Source organism: Aplidium turbinatum, chromosome 4 (genome assembly GCF_918807975.1).
Source record: "Aplidium turbinatum chromosome 4, kaAplTurb1.1, whole genome shotgun sequence".
NCBI classification, from domain to species: Eukaryota; Metazoa; Chordata; class Ascidiacea; order Aplousobranchia; family Polyclinidae; genus Aplidium; species Aplidium turbinatum.
In genome coordinates this window covers 39,259,787-39,278,922 of record NC_137475.1, presented here as the reverse complement: position 1 = coordinate 39,278,922, position 19,136 = coordinate 39,259,787, and the positions used below count along the sequence as shown (strand labels likewise).

At 36.4% G+C, this 19,136-nt stretch overlaps 1 protein-coding gene across 1 annotated transcript; it reads right to left on the bottom strand.

Moving 5' to 3' along the window:
• Positions 1-3,195: 3,195 nt before the first annotated feature.
• Positions 3,196-17,679, bottom strand: LOC145768742 (protein trapped in endoderm-1-like). The gene is made up of 8 exons (XM_082580323.1): positions 17,579-17,679; positions 16,585-16,782; positions 11,530-11,685; positions 8,530-8,710; positions 8,111-8,308; positions 7,901-7,953; positions 5,309-5,413; positions 3,196-4,817 (listed from the first exon to the last, which is right to left on the bottom strand). The coding sequence occupies exons 1-8, from the start codon at positions 17,668-17,670 to the stop codon at positions 4,568-4,570; spliced, it is 1,233 nt and encodes a 410-aa protein (XP_082436449.1). The 5' UTR covers positions 17,671-17,679; the 3' UTR covers positions 3,196-4,567.
• Between the last annotated feature and the right edge of the window lie 1,457 nt (positions 17,680-19,136).

Here is a 19,136-nt window from a genome sequence, read left to right as displayed (position 1 = left end):
TAAAACAAAACAAAAAAAACAAAGTACCGTAGCCTACTTGCAGATAGTAGCCTAAGTGAGGTTTGTTGGTTGAACCATGGCTACCTAAAGATAGGCTACGGCCTGATTTGTCACATTTTGCAGAAATTTCCAGATTTTGCTAACTTTGGGCGAATGTTTAAATACATCTTTCTAAAATTTATATTTTTACGCTTTCTTTACTGTTTTCTCCAGATGACACAATAGGTTTTAACATCCTCAGATGTTGCAAACCAAAGAAAATTTGATTTCGAAGATTTTAGTCAGACTATTAATTTTTCAATAACAGTCTGACTCAGCGTTTTTCAACTTACTTTTTCTCATTTGCTACTGCTTCCGCAAGACAACAAAAAAGCTTTTATATCATTAGGAGACAGCAAAAAGTAAAAAAAATCTCAAAAAATGTCAGTCAAACACTAGCAGTAGCTGTAATCAAAATGTGACCAACCAGGCCGCATCTCCAGGTGGCCATGGTTGAACGTATTTTGTATTCATGAAGGAATGGTTTGTTCGCATGTCGCTTAGTTTGTTGGGTAGGCTGGAGAAGTAATTAGGCCTACTTTAAATTTTCATACGAATTTCACGGATGCCGGTGTTGGTTGAAAGGGTAGGCTAAATACATAGTTTCCTCGCGCTGCAGAAGACTCGATTGAATTCATCATCAACAAAAACGTTGTCACAGGGGGTTTGAGCTACGGGCTCCTTGTTGCTGCAATATGTGGTTTCCAACTCGACTTCACGCAAAGGTGCTGCAAAAAGTTAGGGGGTGTTTGGCGGTATGGGGTAGCCTACTTATGGTCGGATAGGATTTTCTAAGCACTACTAATATGCGACTCCTAGCTTAGAAGGGGCGATGTTCTAACCGTATATCTTCTAGAGTGCACTGCCTAATAATAAGTTACCACACAATATTAATTTGTAGAATATAATTTAAGCCAGGGTAGATCACACACACAATAGCCTGCATCAATTTACATAAGAACTGTTGAATGTTCAGATTAATGAGTCCTTGTGTTCCGATTTCCTTCCTTTGAGTGAATGCCTTTGTTATTCCTTGCCGTCGGGTCGCCGTTGTCTAAAATGGTGCTGTTTCAAATCTTTTGCACAGTAGGCCTACATTGTGGATTTGGCAACATCTAGCGAATCAATCAAAGAGTTTCTGAAAAAGTTGAATTCTTGTTTGTAGAGTGTTAAAGCTTTGAACTGCAGAAGAAAGTCCGGTCAACAAAATTAATAGAGTGAACTCCTCGTTGGTTGTTGTAGAAGCATTGTTGTTCGTAACTGGCTCCAACCACTAGCCTACATGTTGTTGAATGCCTTGACAGTTGTCTATGAACCACGTTGCTTGCGCACACCACAAGATTTGAGTTGTCAAGCATAGATTTTATATAGCGAAAGTAAAAGTATTTTTCAAATATAACTATAGGTTCAACTATAGGCTATACAACTCTAACCATCTTTGCCTTTTATTGCAAATTGTAACACATTTCCAGTTCCAGTTTGTTTTTATTTTTGACCATTAGTCACAGCGAGAACAATAGCCTACAAGCAAGAGAGCTTTAGAAAATAATCCATTCAGATTTCACAACCTAATAAAATCAGGTAGAATCGGCAGTTTATTTTAATACAGTACGCTATAATTGCAGGCCAACAGCTTTTTAATGCGCAATAGTAAAGCTAATAGGCTATTGTAAATATAAGCCACATTCTAAGGTTAGTTGTGCTTTTGTTTGTCGTATCCGGGCTTACACCCGGTAGTTGAAGATTTAGATTAAGTGGACGGGAACGCAAGGAAGCCAATCTTCGTGTCCACCTTCAGGTATGCCTTTAAGTGTCCTGCCAAAGACACAGCTGCATGCTCATGAGCAGTGTCGAAGTGGCGCCCTTTCGATTGCGCTCTCACCACTAGGCTATGCAGCTGACAGTTGTGCTGACTACGTAATTTGCCGGATTAATCCAATAAGGCACAGGGATTAATCTTTTTTACCAAATTACTGTCAATGTCACAATCTAGCTTCAATGCTGTACAGCAACTTTACTGACGTAAATGCCTGTAGATTGATTGATTATTTTACCGTTATTGATTTATTTACTACTTTAGCTGCCTATAGTCGTAGCAAAATCGTGCATAGCCTTGCACTTATCTTTTTATTGAAAAATATCAAAGGCTTTGTTGCTATACGTTTGATTGCCGTTCGCTACGCGGACAGTTTATGTTGGAACTGTTTTCAACAAAATAGCCTGTGTTTGAAATAGTGGGTTTACAAATTACAGTAGGCTACAGCTGGGCAAAATGTTTTTCACCATAATAAAATTTTCGAACACATTTAGATAGTCAAACAGGCTACATTATTCGAAAGACCTCAACGACTTTTGAAAAACACAAGCTCAAATTTTCAATGCTGTAAAAGTAAAACTTATTATTAACCTAATTAGCTATTTAGGGTTGCAACTTCCAAAGGTTAACACTGATCTTCGAAAACTTAACATCTGGTTTGGTAAGTTTTTGGAATGTTAAGACTGGATTATCGTGAGTAGATGAGATTACCCACCTGCCACCTTCGTTTATTTTCATTTTCAAAATGATCAGTGTGAGCTACACGGCGATCTACAGTATTTTAGTAGGCCTATGCCAGGGGTGTCCAAAGTCCGGCCAGTGATACGTATTTGTATGACCCGCGCCTGTTTTTGCACAATATCTTAATTTTGGCCCGCAGCTAATCGTGCTTCACTACGACGCCGAGTGCCGAGGTCAACAGCAACATCTTTCTTCGTGATTTTTTACCAGCAACTGGATAAAAACAAATTTCCAGAAGTAGGAATTTTTTGAAAAGAAAACATTGAGTTTGTTTGGCTCAACATTTTTGTGTGAGCAGACGTTCTCACTTATAATGGTCACGGTTATATAATATTATATAAAGCTTCCTTTCAACCCATATGCGACACAATCTCTCTTCAACGCAGTCAGTGGAGAAACGGCCTTGATGTTCTGTGAAAAACACAACCTCAAGGGCCAAAGAAACCAAAGTATCTCAAAGTAATGAACAATGACCTAGAGATTAAGCAACCAAAACAAACGTGCCTTCCAATCCAAAGTGAATCTCACTTCCTCGAAGACATTTTGAAGTCTTCTTCTTGGATCGAGCTGAAAAGAATCGTTGCTTGGCTTTTCCGTTGCAAGATGAAATTTAGGAGTTTGTGTGTCACAAGTCACAAGGTATTTTTGATCACATCAATACAAATAGCTTTAACATGTTCTTTTGTGTTCAATAAATACGTCATTTGTTTTTCCAATTTTCGGCTTAGTTTTCATCCGTACTTCATTTGTATGGCGTAATAACAGGTTGTTCCAATTATTTTACAATACTTGTTGTTTTATTACGTCATCTGTTTTGCAATGGTTTGCTATCGTAGATTGATTTTGATTCATTTTAAAAATTGCTGTTTTCAAAAACAGTCAAAAATAAAAGCGCGAAGTTAGAGCAACAGAGATTGGCTGAACGCACATTAAAAATACGAAAACAAGTTCAAATGGTGTGTGTCACTCATAAAAAGCTGGTCGGACAGTTCAACTTCGCAAAAATCAACACCGAGAAACACCATCCAATGTAATGTAGCAACTAACCCAGGGGTTCTTAACCAAGGGTGCACGCACCACTAAGGGGTGCTAGACTTGTGCCTAGGTGGTGCGGGGATGCTGAATTATCAAGGTTTGTTATACTAGGATGTAAAAAGCAAAGTTGTTTTACCACGTTTCTATAACAATTTCGAACTGTAGGCGACTATTACTTTTCAGCCAATCCTAAAGGAGGGGTGGGAGAATTGGTTGGTAGTTTCAAGGTGGGGCCGACAAGGCGATAGGTTAAGAACCGCTGAACTAAACAAAACAAAGCGGACGTTACACTGTTCAAATGACATTTATTTTGCCTTAAAGTTTCAGCTTACTGCACATAAGGATGTCACAGTGGACAAGGCGCTTGCTTTTCATTCATTCGATCCTGGTTCCACTCCCGATCGAATCCGGTTGTTAAAAATACCGCTCATCTCTCTCCAATATGTAATAAATTGGGTGGGCTTAGATACTGAAGGACAAATGATAGCCTATTCAATTTTGAAGACAAAGAAACAATAGTATACTAACACTTGGGCTACTTTCAAAGAGTCCATAAACAGACAGACAATGCCGTTAATGTAGGCTAGACCTAGAGCCCTACATTGGACACCTCTTCCAGAAAATCATTATTTAGCAAGCTGGGCAGCAAGAATTTTGTAGCCAATGATTAAGCTGCAGACAAACAATCGCTCGTAATAAAATATGTAGACTATTATGTTTATGGTGTGGACACATTCTTATCTCAGCATATTTCAGGCTTCCTTCTCAATGCTTTGAGCAAGGACAAACACAATTAGTAGAGTTTTAAAAAAATCATTGATGTCCTCCGATCTGGAACCAAACAAAACTTTATCAGAAACAGCTGCAGGAACACTATAACCAGTCGGTGATATAGAGCTGCAGTGGTCTGTCAGAGAAGAATATGAAGAGTTTTGTTTACTCCTTTGTGACATTTTTCTTCAAAGGATCATTGATGGTATGCAGATTATTAGATCTGCTCTTTGCCAAGTTGACCGAGGAATTATTCATGAAACCTCCTGTTGCTTTTCCAAAAAGCAATTTGAGAAGACGGATGTATTCTTTCCGGAATCTTGGATTCATTACGACGTAAATGACAGGATTGAGGGCACTGTTGAACCAGGCGAGATTAGATGCCGTCATGTGAACGCGAACGTCGAAATCTTTACTGAAAATAAAAATACTTTTTTAGTAAATTTCAAATTGTTCATTTGTTCCACGGTAGCCTCTAAAGCATCTAGCTAGATCTATCGTTTGTGAGTGGTACGCGGCGGCGTACGAAGGTAAGAGTTTATACAGTAGCCTACAATAAGGAGTAGAAAACAGCAACCTACGATGACTTGTAAAATGTAGATATAAGCTTATAAAGATTTAGAATTAAAACAATATCTATGACCTGAGAATGCTTATGCATGATGACGTATAGCCCTTTGCTAAAAAAACAAGCCACCAGACACACATGGTTTATACTGTGGCATGGGCAAAAAAACTGTGCAAATATAATGATGTTTTTGAGAGTCGGTAATGCAAACAATAGGATACCTTAAGCCTATCGGAAAAAGCTCGGTCACTAAAATCGTGCTAAGGTAAGCTCTTCAGTTATATTGTTACCACGGCGGATTGCATTCAGATAATGGATCATAATGCGATGTGTCATACCTGCCAGGAAGCAGATTAACGATAAGACTGGGTAAGAACGTTACCATATACCCGATGCATATGACCACGCTCACTAACAGTATCCGACGATTGTTGTCCGATCTCCTGTTGAAACAAATAACTTTTATGGCACGATTTTCAAAATTGATTTTTAATTTGATGATTTTCAAAACTTTACTGTGTGTTAAATTATGCTGACTCGACCCGTGAACATTTTAAAACTGTTTAATCAGAGATGTAGATAATTTTATCTTGCTCTCTCATAAAATATGTTTTAATACCATTGTAATTTATGTTGAATGACGTTTACCCTCCAACAATTGCTTTTATACCCTCTAAAATTTTCTTTTTAGTTACGTCACTGATTTTAATCTCGGATAGTCTGTGTTTTTGTAAATGTTATCTCAGTTCAAATGTGTTTGCGCCATATATTGGTTGCGAATATCGCCATCATTAAAACTTGCTATAAGTGCAACAAAAAGTTTGTTTCCATAGCTTCTTTAATAAAGTGATTGTGCTGAAAATAATAGAGGTCAACCAAGAAAAACAGATTTTCTTGAAAACGTACCCGAAAATCTAAAATCAATATCTATATTTGAAACAATTAAAAAAAAAACTCGTGATTTCATTTATATATCAATGTGGCGTTTCGTTGTTCCAAGAATACACGATCATCAGTGAGTACAATTTTATTGCAGGTTGCATCTTGATCTAATTCTAAGACAAGTTATCGTAAAGAGTTGTGCTAAATTGACTATTGTTTGATCTAATAAATAGGCCTTAGGCAGTTTAAACTTCAAGAATTGGTTTGTAAATCGTTTTTTACGTTGTCAATTTCAATAGCCGAATAGGCTAGACCTTGCAATGTCAATTTAGTAGCCAATTGTCCTAAAGCAAATCATTATGGCAATGCAGACATAAATGTAGTCTGATAGCATGTAAATTGGTGGAACACAGTTAATGTCACAATCAATAGGCATAGCATAGCCCACACGGTAGGCTGCATTATGTGTCTGGACCAAGCGTGCTGTTTTAATTATATAATTTTTACTAGATGTTATTATCGGTTACTGTCCTATAGTGACCTTTGATTGTGAAATCCTTATTATATCGAGCAATTTGCAGGTAGTAGTTTGTTATGACGTCACAAAGATGTTCACGTGTAATAAAACTTGACCAGAACAATGTGTTCTTATGACGTAACATTATAGTACTTTCTCGAAGTTACTGGTCAAAACAAACACGTTATAAATAGTGGCGTAATTTGCGTCATTGATTATTGAGATTATTGAGGTTGAGAATTGAATTGAAGTTGAAATTATTGAATACGAGTAGATCAGAATTGGTGCTATTAAAAGTTGTGATCAAGATTTTAGAGTTGTACGAGAAGTTGTGAGTGAGAGAGAAACCTTGTATTTCGTCTGTTGCGAGAATACTACAGTTACTACACGGTACAAATATAAACCGGTACAAATATATTTCACAACAGACAGTTGAAAGTCCTTCAAGAATTTTCATCTATCATTTCACAAGTAAAACTATTTGACCATCGATTTGACTGTTTTACGTATGACGCTAGTGTTGCCACTCTCTTGTCATGGAAAAGTACTAGATTTGACTGGAAAAAAAACACTAGATTCACAAAAAAACACTAGTATCATAAAAACACGATCATTTACACGCATAATGTACAAAAATGACGGCCAATGGCGTTAGTGAGTGTTAAAAGTCCTTAAAATTGCAAAATAGAAGTGAATTTCCTTGAAAGTGAGAGACCTGAAGTCAGTTCAGTTCAGTTTATTTTTTGTTTTGTTGGCGAAAAAGAAAGACACAAAAAGCAAAAACACAATAAACACAAATAATTTGCGCAACAAGGATGGCAGCGAAAGACCAAAAGGTCACCAAAGTCAGCTGCCACCCAAACATTTAAACAAAACCGTAGGAGCCGTAAAACACTTTGGGGGGGCGAACAAAATTTGCCCCAAATTTGGCCTTTGCAAATATATTGTCAAAAACGCAATATTACGCACAATCTCTGAGGTAGTGTAGTCTAAGAACTCCACACTCATCAAATGTAAGACGACGAAACGTTAGCCAACGAAATGTAAACCTGCCATAAGGTAGGCTACGGCTACGCTACCTACTTTAGTCTAACTTTAGTCTAACACTTTTCACATTCATTTGAGTGTATTAAAGTATTTATGCTAAATATCTCAAATTTGGTCATCATTGGGTGTAACCAGACAAAAAACTCGCTGTGCACTTTGAAAAGCACTACAAACACATTGATGCAGCCAAACAAAAAATAGGTCGGGCTACTTTGAACACTGTTCAAACTCATGCACACCAACATAGCACTAAATCGCTAAAAAAACACTAGATAGCAAAAAAAACACTAGAACACTAGATGCAATCCAAAAACACTAGATCTAGTGGAAAAACACTAGGAGTGGCACCACTGTCTGACACCCCAATAAACTACGTCATCAATCTTTTGCAGTCTCTTTTAAAGAATCGTGACAGTCTGATAGCGACAAATATGAAACAACAAAATTTTGTGATATAGGCTTTCTATTAGTCTACTTAGCCTACCTTTGCTCCAAATTGCTCGCGTTTCTTTGAAAAAGTGGCCTTTTTGCATGTTCCTGCAATATAAACTTGAAAGTTATGAAACTGTACTTTGAATTGTTTTGTTATTAACCATGTAGCGCATCTTGCGCATAATACACAGTCATTATCCTATTTTTCTTCACTTTTAGTTTAAAACCTATACGAACATACAACCATTGAAGCTACACTTACGTTTTTGGTTAAGTGTTTCGCTTGACCAAAAGAGGAAGTCGATCCAGTGGACAAAGCTTTGGTTTTCCGTGGTGATTTCAGGCTTGAGCGTATTGATTTACTCATTTTCATGGCCTTCTTGTGCAACTTTACAAATATGGCGGAATACACCACAACCATTATGCCCAAGGGAATGAATTGAAAGGTGACTCGTATCCACTGAAATATATAACGTCACATTTTTATGTTAATTTTTTTTTTTTTCTTTATTCAAACAGCAGAATCCCCCCAACACGCGATTTTTAAATTATCCTTTGTTTCTGTTGGTAAATAGCCTGTTTACAAGTGAAAAAAATAAACCATTACAATGGGCTATACACAATATTGCTTACACTGTATCATAAAAAGCATCGGTTAAATTCTAAAACAAACAAATTTACTTGCATATACGTTTTCCAACCATTTCGTATACAAATAGGTCTAAAAGTACAGAGAAATTGAGACTCTGAAAATCCAGTTACAGCTTTATATTCACTGGGGCACGAGGGGACTGTTCCGATCAAAGAAGGAAGAAGGCACAGGGGAGCAAACGTCCAGCAAACGATCAACGCGATAGTCATTCTGTGGAAATAAAAACAATAATTTAAAAATAACATTCTTGCTTTATAAGATAGTGTACTTGGTTGTTTTATTCACGCTGCAGTCCAAAATAATCGCAGGTGAGTTTTTACATTGATTAGATTTGCCAAAACAACACCAAAAGACTTTAAATCGATCAGCTCAAAACTGAGAACTTAACAATATTATTTAGCTAGAAAGAAAATTTTAGAATGACAAAAGTAACTGTTGGGAGAGGGCAAATATTTTAAGATTTAAAATAAAGAATTTGTTTGAAAATAAAGCTACTGAATGCAGCCAAAAATTTATAAACTTTATTCAACATGTTATTAAATGTCATTAAAACGCTGTAATAGTATTGAAAACTTTGTTTTTGGGGGGGGAAACAAGATAAAATGTTCGGGGAGTGATTGTTCCTCCAAGCTTTGTGGCGACGTCATTGGCTGACACTGAATGTTGTTCCAAACTAATTTTTCAATTTAAAAAAGTATCAAGTAACGGGTGGTAATTGAAATGGATTCTATTAAGCTCTGATTATTTTTAAAACGAAGTTCTTTTGAAAGATGCAGTTTACATTTGACCAAGAACTATCAGCCCAATAAAAGTTCAGTACCGAAAAAAACTTTTGAAAATGTGGTATTTTGAAACACGCTGGGTTGTTTCCTGCAAGATGAAAGTGCTTTGGTATAATAAATAGAAACCGTGTAGCCTAGTTTTACTGCAGGGGCGGATCCAGGTATTAACGTTAGGGGGGGCGATGTCATTGACATTCAGACAAGTGATCAGCCTGGCACGAACAACGACGGGAGGTCTCCCCTAGAAAATTTAGGTTGAATTTGGTGCGTTCTGAGAGCACTTCGAACACTAATTATGAGAAATTCTATAACTTAAAAAAAAAACTCAACAATGCTGTTGTTAAACAAAAAGGAAGGGATAAAGGGCTGATGTGCCCTTGCCATGTCAAGTTGAACTTAAAGCCTGAACAACCTAGCCGTATTTAGGCCTATAGTTGAGATGATGGTTTCACTCTTGATTGTTCCACAGCAATTTAAAAATTGGCCACCGAAAGATAATAACAGGTAATTAATTCTATCTTCGCAATGTCACAGCATAATATTGATAGGCTATAGACATTGAGGTTGTTATAACTGGTTCGCAATGTGTTGTCTTGGTGTGTGGAAGGTCTTCAGAAAATCTTTACCCCCTTCCACTGCATCTCTATGGTACTGCTGTTTCTCGTGAGTTGTTAGATCGCCATCTTTTTCAAGAAGCTTTGCAAAAACAGTCAAAGGCTTTGTAACAAGTTTTTGAAGGGGTAGGCCTACGTGCTTGTGAGATCCTTCAACACGCGGCCAATAACAAATAAGCTGCAATATTTACAAAATAGTCCTTTTTTGGCATCAGAATAAACCAACCATGGAAATTTATCCAAGTGGGACTAGTTCCAGTATCTTTTTTCTTCCTTTCCTTTTTTATGACGAGTAGAAAATGGCAGATTAAAATCATGTGAAGGTCTCCAGGGTTTCTTTAGAAACTCGCATTTTGTTAAGTCATCAATATTAGAAATCGAATCAATGTGGCATCCTACGTCATTCTGTCGAATAATGGAAGTCTTATTGGTAGGCCTATCACTGACATTAGCGACGGCAGCAGAACATTCCCCAGTCAGTTCAGTTTCAGTGCTAACAAAACTGGCATCACAACCATGCTCTAACGGTTCTTTCGAAACACAACCTGTCACTCTTTTATATAAAAATCCAAGGTTTCTTGCGATCTGCGTCGTTTAATGTTGCTGACAACTTTTAAAGCATGTAATAGCCTACTGCAATATAGTTTCATTATGGTGTCGCTCCTCAATCCTCAGCTCCTTTAAGACTAAAAGAGAGATATCATATTAAATGCTCTACAAAAATAAGCTTACAAATTAACCTCGCATAATTACACTTCTTCAACTCAAAACATATGTAAGAATTCCAATGGCTTTAGTTCCACGTATGACCGCCAAAGTTGCGGCTATGCTCTAGTGCCGGCAAAAAGTTTGGAAACTTTTTTAAATTTTAGTAATTTCGTTCGGTAATTAGACTAATGTGACGAAATAATAGCCTTATACTCAGTGCTGTATTCGAGGGTATACTCTCTGCTTTTTCGAATAGTATACCCTCTGGATTTCTAAAAATAAACAATTTTGTACCTCTCGTCCAATTTTGATAATTCATGTTATGGTAGAACAAAGCTTAGTAGCCTATTTTGCGAGTTGTGTATTATTTTTCATTTTGGCAAATCTGACAGTGTGCCCTGTGCTTTTTTTTACGAAAATAGCACTGCTTATAGGCTACTATGTTAGTGACAGATCGCTCTGGAGAAAAAGAACCAGGGAAGGCAAAATGTCCAAGAACCAGGGAATACAAAATGGCCAAGAAAAACGAAAGATTAGAAAAGAAAAACTAAAACTACCACGCCCTCCATACAATGTGCCTTTTGCCCACGTCTTTTCCATCATAGACTGGGCCTCCAAAGCCACATACGACATCACCATCCAAAGCCAAATTCGATTTGAAGACAAACCAATGCTCGGACACGAGTTGGAGCCCTCAATACTATGTTATTATTATAGCCTACCTTAGCCTAACTAACCTAATCTTTGAACATGGCGAAAGACTTATTCAACATTGCTTTCGATATGTCGTTTTCCAAATCGTAGCCTATAGCCTACATATAAATGAAAAATAAAGCTACTTTCTTAGGTTTTAGGGGGGGCGATCGCCCCAATCGCCCCCCTCTGGATCCGCCCCTGAGTTTTAGTGTCTATTGCACAAACGAACCCTTTCCGACGGAACAGATCGTAATATCTTGTTGGCCAAAACACTCCAATGAACCTATTTATGGTTATAGCAACCAGAAAGACCACAGATGTATAACCGCAACAAAAATATGCATAAGCTTGAAGTCTGGCTGTAAAAGAATAGTTTCCAAATGGCCTGTGAAAAAAAATTATGTTAAACCAGCGGTTCTTAACCTTTTGCCTTGTCGGCACCACCTTGAAATTACCAACCAGTTCTCGCCTCCCCCTCTCCCTCCTAGGATTGGCTGAAAAGTAATAGTCGCCTACAGTTCGAAAGTTTTGTTGTAAAAACAACTTTGCTTCTTACGTCATATCATAACAAACCTTGATAATTCAGCATCTCCGTACCACCCAGGCACAGGTCTTGCACCCCTTAGTGGTGCGTGCACCCCTGGTTAAGAACCTGTGTGTTAAACACTTTTTTACTGTTAATTTGTTTGAATGTAGTGAATGTGGAAAAATTTATCCTTGGACTGAGAAATTCTCCGAAAGTTCACATGTACTTGAGCGTAAGTCTTAAAAAGCTTAATTCTGACAATTTTGAATACTTGTAAAGGCAAGCTTGTCACCAAGCTTGACAAATAAAGTTTTGTCATCTCGAATGCAAAAGTATACGCTGGATAATCTCTGTCAACGCTTCTGGGTGCCATTATTGAATATCTTCATCGTTTCATGAGCATTTAAGTTTGGACAAGTCTTATGCTATCAACTGTTGAAAGACACTTTCCAAGAAAGCAAGAGCTTAATATTATTTCTTCTGTTAATTCCAACAAATTAGCGTATATTTACAGGTTTTCCTTGTATTTAAAATAGTCATTGCAAATGACGATCAACAATACAAAACCGATGGACATAGCCTAAGTTATAAAATGTCGAGTTTTTGGAGCAGGATTGTCACATTTTTTATTGAAAATTGCCGATAAACGATGGAGCACCAATTAAATAATGATATGGGTGGGCTCTTAAACAGAGATGTGGGCCGGGGTCTTGAAAGCGGTAAATAGGGCTTTGCTTGATTTAAGCTATCAAATATCGAGCTTATTTAGCAATATTTTTTTTGATGTCAAATAAACCAAAAAACATAAAAAAATGAGAAACAGCCGTGACCCCCCTCCCTGGACGCTACGAGGGGCGGTCAATACGGCCCTGCTACACCAGACCACTCTTGAAAAATAACATGTTTGCACTACAAAATCACAACAACGCCAAAAATCAACATTGTTTAAGAGAGAGCATAGCCCAATGGCTCCCTCTGCGTAAGCCAGTACCTACGCCCACATGGGAACCACAACAATAACTTATAGCCTTTAGCAGAAAAAAAAAACTTGTTTCTGCAGTTATCCCAGTGATTTCATAATGAGTATCAGGAATGAAGAATCTTCACGTGTGCTTAATTTGATAACAAATTGGATAACATCAAATCAAAGTAAGCAAACAAAAACAACTCATTTGTTATATTTGGGTAGTAGCCAAGCCAACTGATCACAAGTTTGTGAAATTATAAAATTATTTTTTTTCAAACATTGGAGTTCAGCACTGAAAAGATGACATTAAATTACGTTATTAAATTGAAGTCTTTGAAAGTGCTGATCACTTTGAAATGTTCAGCAGACATTTCAAGGTCTCAATCAACAACTCGTCTGTGGCCGTCTAGTGACGCGTGAAAATCAATTAAACGTTTGATTTTAAAATAAATTGAAATTAATGTTTGAATACAGTCCGTTCTTTTTGTCACCAAGCAATTAAACAATATTCAATTGAATTATGTTTATAACTTTTACTTCCCTTCCCAAACAGCAAAGCAGTCGTTTTTTACATTTATTCAACATCTTCAGATGTTGAATCAATGTAAAAAATGACTGATTTGCTATCTGGGTTATTTTTCTACCATCAATATAACGTAAAATTTACGCAAATTAGCTTATTGATACTTCCATACGATATTTCGTGGAACTTGGAAGTAGCAGATTAAATTTGGTTCAATTTAATTTGATTACAGCCAGGAGAGGGTTTCACGGCTTCTAATGTTTGTAGATCCTCAGTTCGTAATTTATTAAATTTGGCAAGGTATTGTGCGACTATAAATAACAACCTTTAACCGAAATAACACTTTATAGACAAGCTTAGCGTTGTTACTGTGTGATATTGCTAAACTTTTCACTGGGCCAAATACTGTAGCTGCTCAGATACAAAGCACTTCAAGCATACCAGTTTGTTTATATGTCATAGTATAAATCGTTATGATTTCAACTTGCAATAATTGCAGTTTTCCTGGGTTTCACTCAGCTTTTCATAGTCAAGTTGATCTACCAGCTTTTTGTCGTATCCAGGCTTACGCCCAGTGGTCGAAGATTTAGATTAAGCGGACGGGAAGGCAAGGAAGCCAATCTTCGTGTCTACCTTCAGGCATGCCTTTAAGTGTCTCGCCAAAGATAGAACCTCATGCTCTTGAGCTGTGTCGAACCAGCGACCTTTCGAACGCCGAGCCAGGGCTCTTTATGGATAACGGTTTAAAATGAACCAAACATTAAAACAAGCGGAAGTTTCTTATGAGATAATAAATCAATGGTTCTTGACCTTTTTCTTTGTTGCCACTACTTTAAAATCACCAACTAGATCTTGCATCCCCTCCTAGAATGGTTGAAAAGTAACAGTCAATTACGATTTGGAATCTTGGTTGAAAGCCCAGTAAACAAACATAGCTTTTACGTCACAATTTTAGTATCCCCCCCCCTGAGAATAGGTCTTGCTTCCTTGGTATAAATGGTCGCTTTAATAATTTTTGTGTTGACAACACTTATGTTTTTTTTCGTGTCTATATTTGTTCATAGTATTGTTGCAACAATATATCGGAATTGGCGTTCAAAAAATTGTCGGTAGAAGTGAGACTGAGTACAAGCTAAAAAAGATTGAGAACTTGGGAAGTACTTTGCTTTGCAAGAGAAGCGGCTGTGTTCTACCAAATGTTTAATTTACCGATAGTATCGATTTAGCATTTAACAACATTATAAAATTTAAAAGTGGTGTGTATTTAAAATCAGAAAGTATCTATGCACTTTACTGTGCGTTGCAACAATGTAAATTGATCAATATCTAACAAAACAGACACATTGCAGAAACGTTGATTTTGTTTAGTCCAAAAAATAATATCAAAAATTTTTTCGTGTATTGAAAAGACAATTGAATGGGCAATCGCACAACAAAGGTAACAGCAAAGGGAATTTTCAAAATCCAATAAATTTAAATATTTCTGTTATAAAAACAATGTGTGGGCTCTTCAGTGAACTGTAATGGCGTGCAAGGTAAACAAAAGATATTAGGCTGCAGAGAACAAACAACTTTACGACTCAGTTACGTTAACTTGTTGCTTCATTACATTTACACAACCACAATTGACCTATTTAGCAGCTGACGTTCGATTGATCGTTGCTGCAGTGCTGCGAAGTGCTTAACTATACCTTACATTTGTTATTGGCAGTTAATCGATGCGTTGGTTACACCCGCCGGCCGCCACATCGCTTGAGTGGTATCATCCGTCTCCGCACAGATGTGGAACTTTTTTACACAACTACATAGCCTTAGCAAGGGAAGGGACATTTTTCTCTTCTAGTGTAGTGCCGAGAAACAGACCACAAACCACATAATCAACGGCTATGCAACAGCTGCATATGCTGATCAATATAAAAACGACCAATTGTGTCAGCTGGGGAAATATCTCAGCCATAAACGATCCCATTTTTGCCAATAAGGAATCTAAATTGTAGCCTATATTTTTTTAAGACGTATAATAGGTTGTTTTTTTATGGTTTAACGTGCCTTTTCAGAATTATAAATTATTGTTCAAAAAGCAATAGGGTAATTTAACCACTTTTATATGACTAATCCCCTTTTGATTGTAACGCTTCATCTAAACTCTTATAAAAACAACGCATTTGTTATGAAAGTGACTATGAAAAATAGTTTCTCTCAACATTCTTTCAGCACTTTTTAATATTGTTTATTACTGTGCGCTCCAGACAGCAAAATACGCCATTTTTGCATTGATTCAACGTTTGCAGACAAATCAGTGTAAAAGTGACAGATTTTGCTGTCTGGGGCGTGAAATGGTTTTCAAGTGAAAGACATCAGAAAGTCGTTTGCTACAAAAGAGAAATAAATCATTATTATTAAACTTGCAAATTCTACACATAAAACAATTATAAAGTTGTTTTACTGTAAGCATAACTTATTTAATTAGCACAAATCAGCAATTTTCAAACATAAAATAAAAACACTATTCAAGTACTCCAATTTTGTGCTTTTTTACTGAAGTTGTAAACTTGGAAGAGTTTTTCAGCATGCACTTTGGTGACTATTGGCGTCTAATAGAGCTAAATGACGCAAGTCGCAAGTGGTAATAAAGTGAGGATTTGGCGGACAAAAGAAATTAAAAATTTATGGATTGTTGTTACTTGATTAATAAAACATTAAATTTGTAAAGGTTTGTGAATTGTTCAGGCAGTTATCAATCTAAAATAAAACAAAACTTCCATTCAAGATTAACTGGAATCATTTGCAATGATTGGGCAGTCAAAAATAAGACAACTTTGTTTTAAAGAGTCTCTGCTCTGACGTTTGACAAGTTTTTCGTCATTTCATTGTTTACATCAGGGGTACCCAAAGTTTTATAGCCACGGGCCGTGTAGGCTGTAGAAGCAATTTAAAATTTAACTAAGCGTAAATGAAAGCATACAAGGTTCCTTTGTTAATTTTTCTCCGATTTCTGATTTTCTTATACGGTGATTCTACACATATGTTACTTGGTGTTTAATATTTCTACAAAAATTTTCTTACGAAATTTGCCATAACAACTATAGTGCACTCTGCAGTAACATTTTTGAATTATAGGCCGTATTTCGCAATTTAAAACATCCCAAGATGTTTTTGTTGAACCGGAAAACGTGAAACAGGAAAATTTACTAAATTCGAGAAATCTCTTTCTACTGGGATTTTGGAATTCAAACTCTAATTAACTCGTTTTAGACAAAAGGCTTACCACCGCATTTGTACGTATCCAGCCAAGTGAAATGGCAACATCAAAGCTGACGTCATGAAGTCAATAATACTGAGGTTCACAACGAAAATATTGAAGGTAGTTTGTAGTTTTTTATTTGCCACAAAAGCCAGAATCGTCAGAAGATTCCCAATACATCCGACAACTATCGCAAATATTAAAACGCAAATCCCAAAATACCTGCAATAAAGGGAAGATATTAGCCTACTAGCAATTATGATAAATCATTCAAAAACAGACAAAAGGTCAGAGTGGTCCACAACCACAGAGTGATCCACGGGCAGCAGCTTTCATAAATTTTTACCAATCAACGAGGATTTAGAGATTTAGGCCCATGTTGAATGGCTGCAGAGTTTGCATTTTTTAGTTTTTTATGTGAACTTTTAAAAAACCACAAACGAAGGAAAACAGACAATGTCAACATAGTAGCTTACTTTTCTGAACACATTAATCGATATACAAATATCAACTGTGGTTGAACAATAATGTTTATTTAAATATTAAACAATTTTTTGGCACTGCATTCAAAGTGGTACAAGTTGGAATGAGAAATATTGTGGTCGAGAACTCTTGAGAATAAGCGCAGAGCGTGGAAGAAGAAATTATGTGGATATCATCTCTACGCTGCTGATAAAGAGAATCAACTGAGCTGTTTTTAAATTGTAAAAAATATCAGAAACATTTTAAATAACAATTTCGCAAACCATAGCTAGGCTATGTCGTTTGTGATCTGAGTTATCTTGTGTAACTACTATAGAAATAGCTGCATTTATTGGGGAAAATGGTAGGTATACCAGCTTAATAAGAATATAAGCTTAAGTAAAACCCTTATGAAAATACGGATTTGAAACAGAAGATACATTTACTTGATATCACTCCCTGCATTCTACTCACTATAAGATTATTTAGTCAACCGTTTTGTTGGATGCAATGACTGTATCAGTTTTATTGCCAATAAACCTATCTTTTAACATACCTGAACGAGATTGCGTTGGGATCGACGTGGGTTTTATTGACTTCCGGAGTTAGTTGTACGTACGTAACTGCAAACTCAGTGCTTACTTCCATCTCTGTAATACTTTTACTTTAAACTGAAAAGTAGAAAATGCACATACTAGGCTACTTGATTCTAATATATAAATAGCCTCAATACAACAAGTAATTGTGTGAATGCCTTTCACATGCAATGTGAAGTAGGCTAAATTGTAACTTATTTGGTAAACAATATATTCCCATGACTTATAGTTTTATTTACTTAGAAAATATATAAGTTTATCAAAATAGTTCTACGTTTTTTTCAAATTTGATGCAAGTCTTCTTTCAATTTATAATGTTTTGTTGTCGGCAGCAAATTTTGTAGCCAGAATTCTATAAACTACTCATTGTTGTCATCAAAACAAGCATATAGTCAATAGAAGGAATAATGAATAACACTGACGTAATTGTTCAAGTCTCTGACTCGTTGGACCATTTAAATCTACTTTCTCACTGTGACTGCCTTATCTCTTTTGCCAATAGCACTTAACCTTTCATAAAACCGGTAGAAATAGTAAACGAAACCATTCCAACCTCTTTTTTCCTTGTCAAATTGACGTCAGTGATGTCTAAAGTAACATGTTTGATAAAAATACCTACAATAATTATAGCTAGAAAACCGAAGCTAACATACGAAGTTGACTCAACAGCAGCTTGCAAGTAATATTCGCAAAGTAATATCTAATCTTCAAGCCTACTTATAGGCTACAAACTTATTTTAATTTCAGGAAAGCCTCGCCTACTTCTGAATATAGCTTTACATTATAATTTTCGAAACATTTTTGTGGATTTCAATTGCGTCTGAATTGCCAATTGAATACTAAGTTGTATGCCGCAAATCTGAATAGTGAGAGATTTGCTACAATCTTCAAAAGAGCAGCGGTTCGACACGGCCCAAGAGCATCTCACAGTGTCTGCGGATAGGCTCAAAAAGTTGCTTGAAAAAAAAAACGCAAAGGTTGACTGCGTTACTTTTTCTGCCCACGTAATTTAATGTTTAATACACCGAGAAACAACAACCACTTTTTAAAAAAGTTTTAAGTAAGTTATAGCTTTCCTTATGTAAAAGTGGCAGGATGAGCTACCTGCTCTTTTCATGGGTTGCAGATAAAGACTTGGAAACCGAACATCTGAAAAAAGGAACCTATGGATTTTGCAAAAGTTTCTTGCTCTCTATGCCTACCTTAAGTAAGCCCAAGACATAGCTTATTATTGTTACTTTGCTCAGAGCAAGTTGCAAGTACATTTCAGGTGAAATAAAAACAATGCAAGACAACAACAGCTTAAATCACTTAGGCCAGAATTTAATTTCTCACTGGTGCAAGTCGGACTGTAGCTGAAATTTATAAACTTATGGCAAAAGACTTAATTCGACCCGATAATTACCATAAGTGTTTTGACTGTAAGGAAACATTTCATCTATAGCAGTAGCTATAACTTTAATACTTTTGGCTATTTGTTTTTGGATAGGCCTAAGTAATATTTTCTTGGAAAGTTAG

Coding starts and splice junctions, on each gene's coding strand:
- LOC145768742 (XM_082580323.1), bottom strand. CDS start 17,670: ATGGAAGTAAGCACTGAGTTTGCAGTTACGTACGTACAACTAACTCCG. Junction 5,414..7,900: donor GCGAGCAATTTGGAGCAAAG/GTAGGCTAAGTA, acceptor TTGTTTCAACAG/GAGATCGGACAACAATCGTC. Junction 4,818..5,308: donor GTTAATCTGCTTCCTGGCAG/GTATGACACATC, acceptor TTTTATTTTCAG/TAAAGATTTCGACGTTCGCG.